This window comes from Oncorhynchus kisutch, linkage group LG14, assembly GCF_002021735.2.
Source record: "Oncorhynchus kisutch isolate 150728-3 linkage group LG14, Okis_V2, whole genome shotgun sequence".
Taxonomy (NCBI): Eukaryota; Metazoa; Chordata; class Actinopteri; order Salmoniformes; family Salmonidae; genus Oncorhynchus; species Oncorhynchus kisutch.
The window spans coordinates 67404412-67419719 of NC_034187.2; the positions used below are offsets into that span (position 1 = coordinate 67404412).

Sequence of the window (15308 nt, forward strand, 5' to 3'; positions counted from 1 at the left end):
GTTTGCCAGCAGCTCTTAGAAATGATTGAGGCACAGGGCTGACTTCAAGCCTATCACCTTCCGAGATTTGGCTGGCAATAGTAAAGTACATATAAGAACATCCAATAGTCAAAGGTATATGAAATACAAATGGTATAGAGAGAAATAGTCCAATAATAACTACAACCTAAAACTTCTTAACTGTGAACTGCCTGCCAGTGAAGTGCAGTGCTGATAGTCATTTTGAGGCACTGTGCACAGCAATAAAAGTTGGTCTAATTTACTCTAAAGTCCACAAAGTGAGACTTTGTCCCCGTGTTTCTTGGCTATTTACTTCTTTTTCACAAGGTCGGTTGTTTTTCAACGTTAGTTTGAGTCTGCTGCTTCAACCAATAACAAAGAGACGCCCTAGTCAGATCCCAAGTCACTCGCACTCAGGACTCTTATAGGGGCAGCTGAACATTTTGTCTCTGATATTTTGGTTAAAAGAAATTTAATTAAATTTAGCAAATCACGGTCATCCATTTTGTGAGTTGCTGATAGACTTCGTAATCTACCTGCCACAGGGGCTGGTGGATAAAAAAAAGTACATTTTAGGCCCATAGGCAATAGATTAGCATTTCTTTTAGAGCCATTTATTTCTCAGGCTTTCCTTTATTCAACTCACCTCCATCAAGCTGGGCATTAGACAAGGAGGAGAAGGAGTCGTCCTGATCTCCTGAGCCCAAGAGAGTAGGGGGGCTCTGGTCATCACCACCCAATCCCCTAAAAAAAAAACATCCATTTACCAAATATCACAAGCCTATTTACTACCCACCGACAGCACTACCTGTGCTAATGAGAGAAAAGTAAAACTGAACCATCAAACTATTCAGTAATACACTTATCAGTCTAGCCACCATATAGAATCTTTGAAAGGCCATTAATAAGAACAAACACCACTGTACAACCCACAACAGGAAACAATCACAAAATGATCTTCTAGTATATGTGAGAATGCTGAAAAAGCTGACAGACCCTCTCAAATGTCTGCTCTTTCAGTCACCTATTATCAGAACATAGATCTCATTCATCCGAAGTGGCTTTCTAGAGACAAAATGGGCCATGTTAAAAAGCATGTTAGAAATAAACAAACTGACCGTGGCTCTTTATCCAGTCCAACGTTGAGCTCATGCCTTGCCTTCTTGATCTGTGAAAGTAAAACACACATGAATGACATGTTAACCGTTCTTTAAGTCTTAAAACCCTAACCCATAGAAACAAATTACGACAGTCAATCAGGTAGTGTCAACTTTAGTGTCTGGCAAGTTGTGAAGTGATGTTAAAGGGAAATCTACTCAAAAACCCAACATTGCCACCAATTCTGTCAACAAGAAGTATATTACAAATCTTTTCCGAGATGTGAGAATTAACTTGCTATCTGTAGTATTGTATAGATTTGGAATCGTGACATTACGTACTTGAGGAAAATAGGCACGTTTCGACATATTCCTTCAATCATTGGATTCCTATCTCCTTTCTATAATATCTCTGGCAATGGCACCATGCAATGCGCACTGGACTAAAGAGGCAGACTAATTGGAAAAATGTGCTAGACCCTCCGTTAAATTACACCATTCTTGAGGTAGGAATGTAGTAAAAATATGATCAATGGCTCATTCGAGGAGATATCCTCCCGAGTTATGACATTGGCCTGTATTGAAATCTGACATGTATGATAGATGTTTTCTTGATCCAAAAGTAATGTTCCTATTATCTTTCAGTGTAGTGAGACCTTATCACGGTGCTACGTCATACCGGCAGGATTTCTGCCTGCTTGAACGCCAATAACTCAGATACCCATGAAAAAACATGAAATGACCCAGGGAATCAATAGAAAATCCCGCAGAGACGCAAAATAAACAAATGTAACATTCAAAAATCGGTGAGCCATTCCTTTAAGATGAATGTCTTGAGACTCAACTCACCGGCAGTTCAGGCAGGTCCTGCAAGTCATCCATGTCTGCTGAGCCACGTCCTCCTGACATATCTTCACTCTCTTCTTCTGGGGAGGCTGTCCGGACACTGCTTCACACAAACACGGTATGCCCAGGGTGAGTGGACAGGACCACTGGTTTAAGTAGCCAGCTATGATCCCCTCCCCCCTTACGCATCTCCGGGTGCCCCCCGCCCACCCTACTATCGTAGGAGTTGATCAACAGTGAGGCGTGATGTCGCCTACTGGGGAAGAAGTGATGCACGGTCGGCCTAATCTACCGCAGGGGAGCGGCAGGTGAGGCACGTGCACCGTGGCCCCACCACTCCGGTGTTTACAGTTGGATTAAGGGGAGCGTGCCTCCTTACATGACCTAGCCTACATTTGAGGAAATGTATTCTCTGCGGATTATATGAGCGGCATTAGGTGTTCAGGTGCAAGCTGTCGTATCAATAGGTGGTCCACTGGATAAGATCTAACCTCATTTTCAGCCACCGGCCGCCCCCTTTAGCCTCCTCTCGGTGTGCCCTGGCCATAGAGCCCTGATCTAACTGGCATTTGCGGGAAGAGAAGGGAGAAAATAGTATTTTAGAATTTCCCACCTGACCTAATTTATCAGACACTTGTTAAAGAAAACCGTGCACATGAACAGGATGCCAGCCACCTGAATTATAGACATAAATCGAGGCACGTGTCCCAAAAACATTTACACAACTCTTCCTAGTAAAACGGACCACTACATATTTTTTAGGAACCATTTTTGTATACCATGCAGCTTACGTCAGATCATCTTGCAACTTTCTCTGTAAAGCTAACTTTTGTCAAGTTCATATATTCTACAATTGGTTTCTCTTTTCATTGTCAGTAGGCCCATCCATTTTCAGCATTGATATCCATAACATCTAAGTGTTGATATTGATGGCTCATAGCTTCAGAAGCTTCTGCATTCACCACATTGTGTGTGCTTGTTCTGAGAAGTATTTTTCATACTTTTACTGAAGCAATTGTTGACATTGAAAATGTGTTTTAGCTAAGATACGCTTAGAAAATCCACACTAAAATTTATTTCTCATATATAGCAGTACTGTTCTTAATTTCAGATAAACACTTATCTTTCTATCAACAATCTTTTAAAAGTCCTGGGAGTGTATTTTTCTAATTAAAGTGACCCAAAACATACGGACATCATCCAGTGTCCTGAAAAGTGGATTAGTACATGTATCATTTGCATATTTTGTACGCAAACAGTATCAGAAAAATTATAATACAAATTTTTTTTTGAAATATTTGTGTTAGATTATAAATCAGTTTTATAGCATTCTTAGTATGAATAATTGTCTTTATATATCCTTAGAGATTCATTTAAATTATTTGATATATCCTTAGAGATCAATTTCAATGATAAATTCAAGCTCTTTGTGTATGAGAAGTAATTATTTAGTGGCCTGCAGTAATGTGTACTCCCTATAACTCAAGGCCTCTCCTGACTGATAAGAAGTTATGTGATATGCAGAGAAATCCTGGGTGATGGAGGAGTACTGAAGTGCATATTTGTGGAAAGGAAGGGGCAAGAGGGTGTAAGTGGACACTGCACTGCACTGAACGTATGTTTTCACAGTCTTATGTCCAACAAATAAATGGATTTTTATTTTATTTTAAATTGCTCAGAAAATGTTGGGTTCGAAATAAAACCATAACCAAATTCAGCCCACAAGTTGGGGAACCCTGGTGTTTACCTTCAATTGGTTAAGGTTAATTTGGATATATCAAAACGAGAAGAAAAACCCTATTTAGGTTGTGGTGCCTTGCATCAGGGATGCAAACTGGTAAGGTCCCAAAAACGTGACACTTTCCCTCCCCCCACTGCTTAGGAGGAAATGCAGGTTAACTAATTAAAACAAAGAAAATTATCTACATGATCAGCTTGGGTGTAAAAGAGTGGTTGACGTGAACCTAACTCACAGCTAAAAAATGTAAAGAAAGCAATCCAATGTTATTTGTTGCCTCGTCTTTACTGCAAATGACACTGACATCTTGAGAAAAAAAAAACAATACACTAATATTGCAGTTAGCCATGACAGCCTTTATAATAGAATGCTTGTGACCACACATAAATATTGCACTTGGGGAAAAGGACATCTTAAGTAGAAATATAATGAAACAGGCATTCTATTTTTGCTCTATTATAGTGGCCACTATATACATCGATTAAGTGCACAAGACTACATGTGTGCAAAAATAACATTCACTGAGTAAAAAACAAAAAGAAACAAAAAGATAATCCCCCCCTCTCACTCACACGTGTTACTGTCAAGTTCAACACAACAAAAGCAATATCTTTGGGCTACACTGCACATTATTACAATGTACACTTTCTGGCTGTGGACATTTGTTCTACAATGTACCAGCAAAAGTGAGAAAGGGGGAAAGTGTGTGGTGTTCCTTTCACCTCTATAGTGGCATCCAGGTTAAACCAGGCCCAGCTCCAGCTACACTTGATCCCTGAATCCACTTGTTTAACAAGCAATGCCTCATTTTCAACTAATTCTCTCATTCTGAAAATTAACCACATACTGTAGAGGGAAAACATTAGTGAACAGATAGTGGTTAGTTTGATAGCTAGTTAACATTTCAGACAGATTGACAGGGTCCAGTAAGCAACTAACGCATTACAACTTTGAGGAACGGTGTTTTGCCGAAAATCTCCAAACACACATCACTCGTTCGCTTACAGCCAGTAGTCATCCAAAGCCCCCCCACCCCCAAACTTATCTCATCGGATCTACACGAATCACGTAGGTCACCTATTTTGGATTCAAAACGGCGAAAGAAGGAAAACCATCTCTGTAGCACTCCACCAATCAGGCCTTTATGGTAGAGTGGCCAGACAGAAGCCACATGACACCACACTTGGTGTGTGCCAAAAGGCACCCAAAGACTCCCAGACCATGAGAAACAAGATTCTCTGGTCTGATGAAACCAAGACTGAACTCTTTGACCTGAATTCCAAGCTTCACGTCTGGAGGAAACCTGGCACCATCCCTACGCTCAGGACATCGGACTGGGGCGAAGGTTCACCTTCCAACAGGACAACAACCCTTGGCACACAGCCAAGACAGCGCAGGAGTGGCTTCGGGACAAGTGTCAGTGTCCTTGAGTGGCCCAGCCAGAGCCCGGACTTGAACATCTTTGGAGAGAGCTGAAAATAGTTGTGTAGCGAAGTCCCCCATCCAACCGGACAGAGTTTGAGATAATCTGCAGAGAAGAATGGGGAAAACTCCAAATACAGATGTGCCAAGCTGCAGCATCATACCCAAGAATAATCAAGGCTGTAATCACTGCCAAAGGTAAAGTTCTGAATACTTATGTAAATGTGACATTTCCGTTATATATATATATATATATATATATATACACACACACGCAAATATTTTCCTGCCGAGTGGCGCAGTGATCTAAGTTGTGATATTGCAGTGACGCCTCCATTGCATGCTCTAGCATCACTACAGGCGTCACTACAGACCCGGGTTCAATCCCAGGCTGTATCACAACCGGCCGTGATTGGGAGTCCCATAGGGCGGCTCACAATTGGCCCAGTGTCGTCCAGGTTAGGGGAAGGTTTGGCCGGGGGGACTTTACTTGGCTCATCGCTCTCTAGCAACACCTTGTGGCGGGCCGGGCGCACCTCAGTCATCAGTTTGACTGTTTTCGCCGACACATTGGTGGGGCCAGCTTCCGGGTTAAGCAGGCAGGTGTTAAGAAGATCGGTCTGGCAGGTCATGTTTCGGAGGACGCCTGACTCGACATTTGCCTCCTGAGCCCGTTCGGGAGTTGCAGCGATGAGAAGATCGAAATTGGAGAGAAAAATGGGGGTAAAAAAATGCAACAAGTGGAAACATTTCTAAAAACTTGCTTTTGCTTTGTCCTTATGGGGTAGTGTGTGTAAATTGAGGGGGGGGGGGGGCAATTTAATGAGGCTAGGATTGCACATTTTTGGGAATATTCAGAGGTGGAAACTTTCCATGGGAATATAAGCAAATTAATATTAACACCATTTAAATGTAAATGCTTTTTAAAAATATTTACCATATCATATGGAGACAGAAACATAAACCTAAGTAGACAATTGCAAATGATTAAATCCTGCAAATGATTTAGTTACAAATTGAACCTTTAAATGAGTTGACTCTTCACATGGGATGATTTCACTGAACAACAAAAGAGAATATTGAACAATCCCCAATGATTCATCGCATCTCCCAAAACCGTTTTCAACATACATCTGTAAACTAAGAGTCTAGAAACTAAAGCTTGTCATCTTCCTCTCAGGCGTCCATGTCTTCTCCTTAGACCTCCTCAATGTCAAACTCTTGAACATCAGACTGAGGCCTCATCTTCACTATGACTTTCCAACCTTGTTGAGGATGGCTTGTTGTCAGGCACAAAAAGCCTCAAATTTCCCAGGATGGCCACCAATTTTTCAACCCTTGTATTGGTCAGCCTGTTGCTTGCTCTGGTGTGGACCAGTTATGCTCTGAGGCGGCTGATATCGGTGGGATTTGGAGGATGATGGAGGCAACAGGCGAAAGAGTCTCTGATCCACAAAGTCCCTTCCATCAAGTGGCATATTGCATCTCCATCCCAAAGCCCTTGCTTGGAAGTGTACCTCGTAAGACTGCCGAGAACCTTGCCCTCATCCAGGCCAAGGTGGCGAGACACGGTAGTGATGACACCATAGGCCTTGATCTCTGAACCAGACTGGATGCACTTGCCAGCATACTTGGGGTTCAACATGTACGCTGCAGTGTGTATGGGCTTCAGGCAGAAGCCTTCATGCTTTTTGATGCATTTCAGAACTTCAGTTTCCTCTGCTTGGAGCAACAGTGAGGTGGGCAGGGCAGTACGGATTTCTTCTTTTACATCTGCAAGCAGAGTTTGAACATCAGACAGGATGGCATTGTCTCCCTCAATCCGTGCAATGGCTACTGCTATAGGTTTCAGGCTGCTTACCACTCTCCCCCAAAATACATCATCCTGGAGGATCCTCTTGATGGGGCTGTCCATATCGGCAGACTGTGATATGGCCATTTCTTGCAGAGACTCCTTCCCCTCCAGGAGACTGTCAAACATGATGACAACACCAACCCAACGGGTGTTGCTAGGCAAGTCCAATGTGATACTCTTATTCTTCTCACTAAGCTTGGCGAGGTAGATTGCTGCTATAACTTGATGACCCTTCACATACCTAACCATTTCCTTGTCTCTCTTGTAGTGTTTCTATTGTTTTCAGTGCCATGATGTCCTTGAGGAGCAGATTCAATGCACGAGCAGCACAGCCACTGGGTGTGACATGAGGGCAGGTCTCCTCCACTTCAGACCAAGCAGCCTTCATGTTAGCAGCATTGTCTGTCACCAGTGCAAATACCTTCTATGGTCCAAGGTCATTGATGACTGCCTTCAGCTCATCTGCAATGTAGAGACCGGTGTGTCTGTGCCCTTGTAGAATACTGGTTGAGGGGTGGAGATGTTCGTGGGCAAGGAACAATTAATTACATTCGACCACCCATCAGAGATGATTGCAATACAGTCTGCTTTCTCTATGATTTGCTTGACCATCACTTGAACATCCAGCAAATGAGTAGATAAAGCATGTCTGGTTGGAGGGTGCATGTTGGTTGAAGAACATTCAGAAATCTCTTCCAATACACATTGCCTGTGAGCATCAGAGGTGAACCAGTTGCATATACAACTCGAGCAAGACATTCTTATCAGCATTTCTCTGACTACGTTCCTCCATTGAATAAAACAACTCCTGATTCCATGAGGACCATGAGCTGTTGCTATCGATAAGGTGTCTGAATCATTATTTTCACCTCGAATAGAGGTAGAGGGACTTTTGTCAGAGGTTGCTTGTTGTGAGCGGTGAGGGAACTTTATGCACTTGGCCAGATGATTCTGCACTTTTGTTGCATTCTTCACATAGGATTTGGCAAAGTATTTGCACATTTATACAGCTACTCCTTCTACATTAGCTGCAGTGAAATGTCTCCATAAATCAGATAGTTCCCGTGGCATTTCCCTGTAAAGATTAGAAAAGTTACAAAATACAATTCAATGTAAAGATAAATAGATTAAACAGCTTTTGTAAGATACATGTTTGGAAACAGGTGACTTAACACTCAGTGAGCAGGCTCAAGCAAGCTAAAACCCACATGGTAGCAAAAACTAACTAGAAGAAATTGTAAACAAGTTAGAAATGATTTAAAACACACTTTGCTGTAGGCTACTATTTCCTAGTTAACAAAAAAAATAATGTACGTCATACAAAATATATTCACCCCACCCAGTATTGTAATCAAAACTTACCAGAAAGCATGTAGTCCTTGGCTCAGACAGTGTAGTAGTGGGGGCTCAATAGTATCTTATTACTGTGAAAAATCTTGAGCATCAGCTGTACACGTGATGGAAGAATGCACTGTGCATGCATAGGGTTGCAATTCCATTGAATTGGGGATAGTTTAACCAAAATATGCCACAAGACCTAGAATTGCCTTGTGCATCCCACAAAAAATATTCACTGTTATAAGCTAACTTTTTCGATGAATTCAAGCAAAATTCCCAGGCTTAACTTCCCATGGAGAAATTCTGGAAATTTACCGCAAATTTTCAGACACTTTGCAACCCTAAAATAAGGCTGTAACATAACAAAATTTAGAAAAAGTCAAGGGGTCTGAATACTTTCTGAATGCACTGTACACTCCCCCCAAGGGGTACTATAGACACACATTAAAAGTTACATTTTATATTTTGTGCATTCTGAGACAGTAAAGTTGTGATATTGCATGCAAATGTAACATCCATAATGCTAGAACTGCCCAGTAGTACTAAGTTCAAAAGGCAAAGCTGAAGAATTCAAATGAGGGCACCTTTGACTAAATAAAAAGTAAAAAATATCCCTGTCATTCGCAGTGCAGTGTAAACTTCTAAAATTTTAAATACGAATTTAATCTGATGGTTTAAAGATTTGCAAACAGCCCTGGCATTTTCTATTGAATATAGGCATATTATGAATCTGGCCTTTATAATCTAATACAGTGTTAAGATCTGGCTTGTGAGACTATTGTGAACCCAATGCAATCTCGGTTGTCCTGACAACCATACAAAAGCTCGAGCTACTCACGGCACCTGCTGTCGACATAGGTAACCTGCTGTACTGTACACAGTGATCAGCTGATGTTACCCTATGGTGTTTCCAGTTCTCAGAACCGTCACTAAACTTCTAGCCAGCTGAATCACAACACACACAGGCACTGTAGTATGCTTTATGCAAAACAATGAAGCAAGCCCACCTGCTCCACAGACACTGAGGTATGAATCTTTTTTCATTTATTTATTATTATTATTTTTAAATAGGCTATACTGTAGTCTACTTCAGTGATCATTAACTAGATTCAGCTGTGGGTGGATTTCTTTGTTGAGCGGATAGTCACGGGGCAAGAACATAATTACAAATACAAATGTTGGGCTAAAAGAAAATAATTTCAAGCTTTGCTTACATTTGTATATGATACTTGGGCTCAGATTTCTCAAGTTAAAATACATTTTTTTCCTGGCGTTTTTAGTCTTATGTCCAACAATGAAAATGTAACTTTATTAAAATTGGGATGTCTCTGTGCTGCCTATGAGTATTGTCTTGATAAGCAAACATTGTGTGTATGATGATCTTACTGTTATTATTGCCTCCTCTAATAAGACATTGTGACATTTACAGGAGCACTGTGCTGATTTGACTTAATCTTTGCCCAGGAAAACCGTCCCTACAGTGCCTTCAGAAAGTATTCACACCCCTTGACGTTTTCCACGTTTTGTGTCACTGGCCTACACACAATAAACCATAATGTCAAAGTGGAATTATGATTAGGAATTTTTACAAATTAATTAGAAATAAAAAGCTGAAATGTCTAAGTATTTTACCCCTTTGTTATGGCAAGCATAAATAAGTTCACTATCACTGTGTGTAATAGTGTTTAACTCATCTCTGTATGGTCCCTCAGTGGAGCTGTGAATTGCAAACTGATGCAACCACAAAGACCAGGGAGTTGAACATTGAATAACCCTTTGAGCATGGTGAAGTTAATAATTACACATTGAATGGTGTATCAATCAACCCAGTCACTACAAAAATACAGGTGTCTTTCCTCTCAGTTGCCAGAAAGGAAGGAAACCACAAGGATTTCACCATGAGACCAATGATGACTTTAAAACTGAGTTTAATTGCTGTGATAGGAAACTGAGGATGGATCAACAATATTGTAGTTACTCCACAATACTAACTTAAATTACAAAGTGAAATGGAAGCCTGTAAAGAAAAAAAAAGAAAAAAAAATTCTGCATTCTGTTTGCAATAAGGAACCAAAGTAAACATGAAAAAAATATGGCAAAGAAATTACATGTATGTCCTGATTACAAAGTGTTATGTTTGGGGTAAATTCAATACATCACGAGAACCACTCTTCATACTTTCAAGCATGGTGGCGGCTGCATCATGTTATGGGTATGCTTGTCATTGGCAAGGACTAGGGAGTTTAAGATTTAAAAAAAAAAGCTAAGCACAGGCAAAATCCTAGAGGAAAACGTGTTTCAGTCTGCTTTCCACCAGACACTGGGAAACAAATTCACCTTTCAGCAGGACAATAACCTAAAACAAGGCTAAATCTACAATGGAGTTGCTTACCAAGACAACATTGAATGTTCCTGAGTGGCCTAGTTACAATTTTTTATTAAATAGTTGTCATGACATTGCCCTCTTTGGGTACAGCAAGCCCCATCCCCCTCTCCCTGCCTCTTTCAACTAGGCTGCTGTGGTCAGAGGAAGGTCGTAAATTCCAGAGGAGAAGACCCTGCCTCATGGCCACACAGTATAAGAGAGTGAATTTTCAGAGAGAACAAAGGAATTTCTTCCACCTCACAGAACTTGAGGTCCGAACAAATTTCATGTTCCGGAAAAGGTATAAAAGATCGGTGAAGAATCCAGCTACGAACTGGTCCGTTTGTTACAACTTGTGGAAGCTCATGGGAGACGGTGTGGCCACATTACCATAACGCTGTATATATAATAGCCTCAGATATGAGGTTTACATCTAATTGTTGTATAAGATGAATGAGTGAGTATGATACTGTTTACACAATTTTACAATGTGATGTTGGACTGTTTAATGAAGGAAACTCCAATTCCCTTTTGAGAACTAAATCAGAGGACCGCCCCTGAGCCCAGTTAGGGTCAGGAATCCTGGGACAGCCCCTTTTCTGCAATTCCAAATAAAACCCAACTTTGAGAAATTATCACCAGACCATGTTTCTCTCAATCACAGGAGTACAAAGGTTGCAGACCATTGCTGAATCTTTTAACCATACCGCGTGGTTAAACTCTTAGACTATCGATACCAACAGAATAAGAACAAGTCTTTGATATGAATTACTAGTCTGTATTGATTGCAATTGTTCCCGAGTGAGCAAAGGATTAGCATTTCAATTGTTATAATTATCACTCTGTAGTGACTTCTCAGCTGACTCCCCCTTTTGTCCACCAAGCCACGATGCCGGTTTAGCCCACTAGGACACATTGCCCTATCATTTCTTGAAAACATATTTACCTTGTTTGTTTGTTTATGCATTTCTGTGAATTACTTAGTAATAAATACATGATTTAAGACAATTTGATGTATGGATGACTCAGTGAAGACTGGGTTCGTGCAGATAACCAACAATTTACGACGTTTGGAATGAGACTAACGTGAGGTAAAGTAAATAATTCATTCATCAGAAGACTATGGATCAGATATGAAAATATCTGAAAAGTTATTTTAGGAAATGATAACTTTGTAATCGGAATATTTTCCTTGGTGCCCCGACTTCCTAGTTAATTACGGTTACATGATTAATCAGTTTGATCGCATAATACTAATTACAGAGAATCTTTGATAAAAACTAAGTCTTCAATCTAATGATAGTAAAGACACGACAGTCTTGAAATCTATGGCAAGACTTTTAAAAAATATTGGCCGTCTAGCGATGATCAACAACCAAAGCTCAGAAGTTTACCTAGAAAGACTTACAGCTGTAATCACTGCCAAACGTGATTCTAACATGTATTGACTCAGGGGTGTGAATATTTATGTAAAGTAGATATTTTCAATACATTTACAAACATTTCTAAAGACACGTTATTGTGTGTAAATGGGTGAAAGAGAAAATATTCAACCCATGTTGAATTCAGGCTGTAACAACACATTTTTGAATATGTCAAGGCATATGAATACTTTCTGAAAGCACTGTATACATTTTTTCTGAATAACGTAGCTCATTGAGCTGGACTTGATTCATATTAAACATAACATATAGGGCCCGTTTCCCAGAAACAGATTAGGCCTGAACCTAAAACTAGTCATGGACAAAAAAAAGCAAGCTCAGCATGCTTTTAGTTCAGGACCAGGCTAAATCTGTGTCAAGGAAACCAGCCCATTGAAAACTGATGTACCTTTGGATTCTGTTCTTGCTTCTTTCTGACTCGTGGACTATTGGAAACAAATAATCTACTGTCTAGCTGGATTTCGATAACATCCTGCCATGGTTTCAATTAAATTATTTGAATTAAAAGCTACTCAATTATAAGCTTTGACCTTCATAGTAGTAGCTAGCTAACGCAGGTAAAAACCAATGACAAGCTGGCAGCATGCCATTATCTGTGGTGGCGGTAGCTATCTGATTTTAACAACTAGTATTTACACACTAACGTTACTAGTAGCGTTCCTGGGAATTAACGTTAGCTTACAAAAAAAAACATTAGTCAGCCGGAAAATTTAATTTCAACGTACTCTGTCGAGGGAATTTGAGAAAAAAAACATCTAAATGGAACAAACGTGAGTCTGTTGTAGACCCATGCAGTTTCTGTTAACTGTTACCTCATGGACATGTCAAAATAAAAGTCCCACACAAGTTCTTGCTTTTACGTGTGCAGGCAGGTATGGCGCACGTGTAGGATTTTGACATGAGGTTTAGTATATTAGAATCCCCAAGCTACTCTTCCCCAGATATTAAGATATAGCTAGGTAAGCAGAGAGGAAGTGGGTCTACAATAGACCCACGTTTGGAATGTCTGTTTAATTTGTTTTTCTCAATCCCCCCTGCATAAGGACCAACACTACGGACAACAGGCAAAATACATTTAAATGTAATTAACTTCAGGCTTCCTGCGGACTATTCCGTTTTTTTTACAAGATAATTATGACATCTGGTGGTAGCTGCTTTTAGTGTGTAAATACTAGCCTTGCTAACGACAGCTATGGTGGTGGGTGTCTGAGGCTGACTTTAGACTGTCATTTCAATACGTTTTGAATGATAAGCGTGCAGATGATAGTAAAATAGCTAGCCAATTTTGCCTCCAAGGCAAATCCAAGTTAAATTCTATACAAGTGAGTGGGGGGTACTAATAAGTAATTAGCATGCCCAAAACAGGTGTGCTAACGTTAACTGCTCCACGCTCAACACTGAATCCAACACTGGTTCCTAATTTCTATTCATCTTTATCCAGGAACTGTATACACGATTAAGTGTTGCTAGCGATGACACGCTTACTAGAACATTCTACATTTGTAGAGTCAAGGACAGCTTGTGAAGGTGAAGTCCAGTTTTTGCTAGCAAATAGGATGTCTAGCTAAATTAGCCAAATTACTACGTTACTTATCCAACGGACTTTTCATTTTAGCAAACTAGGAGGAATTGAAAATCAATAGATATGGTTTTATATATATTGCAATTAGCTGAGTACCGGGAACATAGCTAACTAGAAAGCGTTAGCTAGCGCATAGCAAACTGCATTGTTTTTAGCTAGCTAGCCAACGCTCTCGGGATGCTATGCTAGCTAACGGAGTATTACCGCAACGTGTTGGAACTTCCCTTCCAAAGTTAGAAATCGTTATCGCCCGTGGGTCTACATTGGAGTTAGTCAAACTTAACCTTACCATTGGTGTAATGTATTTTTGCTTTAGTCGAATATCTTCGTACTGAATCCACACCGCTTTGTCTGTTCGACCACTATTTAGCAGGAAGTTTTGATTATTCATGTTACGCCGTGTGCAAGGTCCTTGCAATCCGGGATCTTTGGGACGTCACTACCCACCATTGAAGCTGAAATGTTAAATGGTTAAGGGATACTTTAGATATGTTTGCATCAAATTGACTGACTTGTCGCAGATAAAAGGCTGTGCATGATGATGTATGGCACATAAACATACCCTTTGCGGTTAAATTCCCATGTGATGAATAAAAAAGACAAGTTAAATGGGTTTCCATCGCATTTTCAACTCTACTAATGGTTTTCTCACTTTTTTTGTTTCGTTATATAGCAAGTGTGCCCCCTGGTATTGGCATGTGCGCTCTAGCCAACTGCGCACATATAACCTACAAAATAAGATTATTATGGATAAAAGAGCGAGATTATATTGTTATTTGTCAAACGGCAGCCAAGCATCAATGATCATGTCATCAGAATAAGACCCTTGATATTTATTGGAAAGGAGCATCAAACTCATCAATCAATCACTCATCAATCATGCACATGTATTTGTAAAGCCCTTTTTACATCAGTTGATGTCACAAAGTGCTGTACAGAAACCCAGCCGGAAACCCCAAACAGCAAGCAATGCAGGTGTAGAAGCACCTGCATCATCATTTATTTCAGTCATCATAATGTATTTCATCTGTAGCCTAATAAACTGCATGCTTTCCCAACGAGTGGGAAGACCACACATCATTGCATGACTCTACATTTATTTTGATATGATGGTTATTATATCAATATCTACAGTGGGGAGAACACGTATTTGATAACCTGCTAAATCAGCAGTGTTTTCTACTTACAAAGCATGTAAAGGTCTGTAATTTTTATCATAGGTACACTTCAACTGTGAGAGACGGAATCTAAAACAAAAATCCAGAAAATCACATTGTATGATTTTTAAGTAATTCATTTGCATTTTATTGCATGACATAAGTATTTGATCACCTACTAACCAGTAAGAATTCCAGCTCTCACAGACCTGTTAGTTTTTCTTTAAGAATCCCTCCTGTTCTCCACTCATTACCTGTATTAACTGCACCTGTTTGAACTCGTTACCTGGATAAAAGACACCTGTCCACACACTCATTCAAACAGACGCCAACCTCTCCACAATGGCCAAGACCAGAGAGCTGTGTAAGGACATCAGGGGTAAAATTGTAGACCTGCACAAGGCGGGGATGGGCTACAGGACAATAGGCAAGCAGCTTGGTGAGAAGGCAACAACTGTTGGCGCAA

At 40.3% G+C, this 15308-nt stretch overlaps 1 protein-coding gene across 4 annotated transcripts in view; it reads right to left on the bottom strand.

Annotated features, from left to right (window-relative positions):
• The window catches only part of LOC109903455 (eyes absent homolog 3-like), a 28065-nt gene extending 13955 nt beyond the window's left edge, over positions 1-14110 (bottom strand). For 2 of the 4 annotated variants that reach the window (XM_020500185.2, XM_020500183.2), the window contains exons 1-4: positions 13975-14110; positions 1947-2043; positions 1119-1168; positions 647-744 (exon numbers count right to left, since the gene is read on the bottom strand). In XM_020500185.2, coding sequence (XP_020355774.1) covers positions 647-744; positions 1119-1168; positions 1947-2006 — 208 coding nt within the window. In that variant the 5' untranslated portion in view covers positions 2007-2043; positions 13975-14110. Of the gene's footprint in view, positions 1-646; positions 745-1118; positions 1169-1946; positions 2047-13974 lie in introns of all 4 variants that reach the window. The other 2 variants (XM_020500184.2, XM_020500186.2) reach the window with 2 other exon arrangements.
• Positions 14111-15308: the final 1198 nt, after the last annotated feature.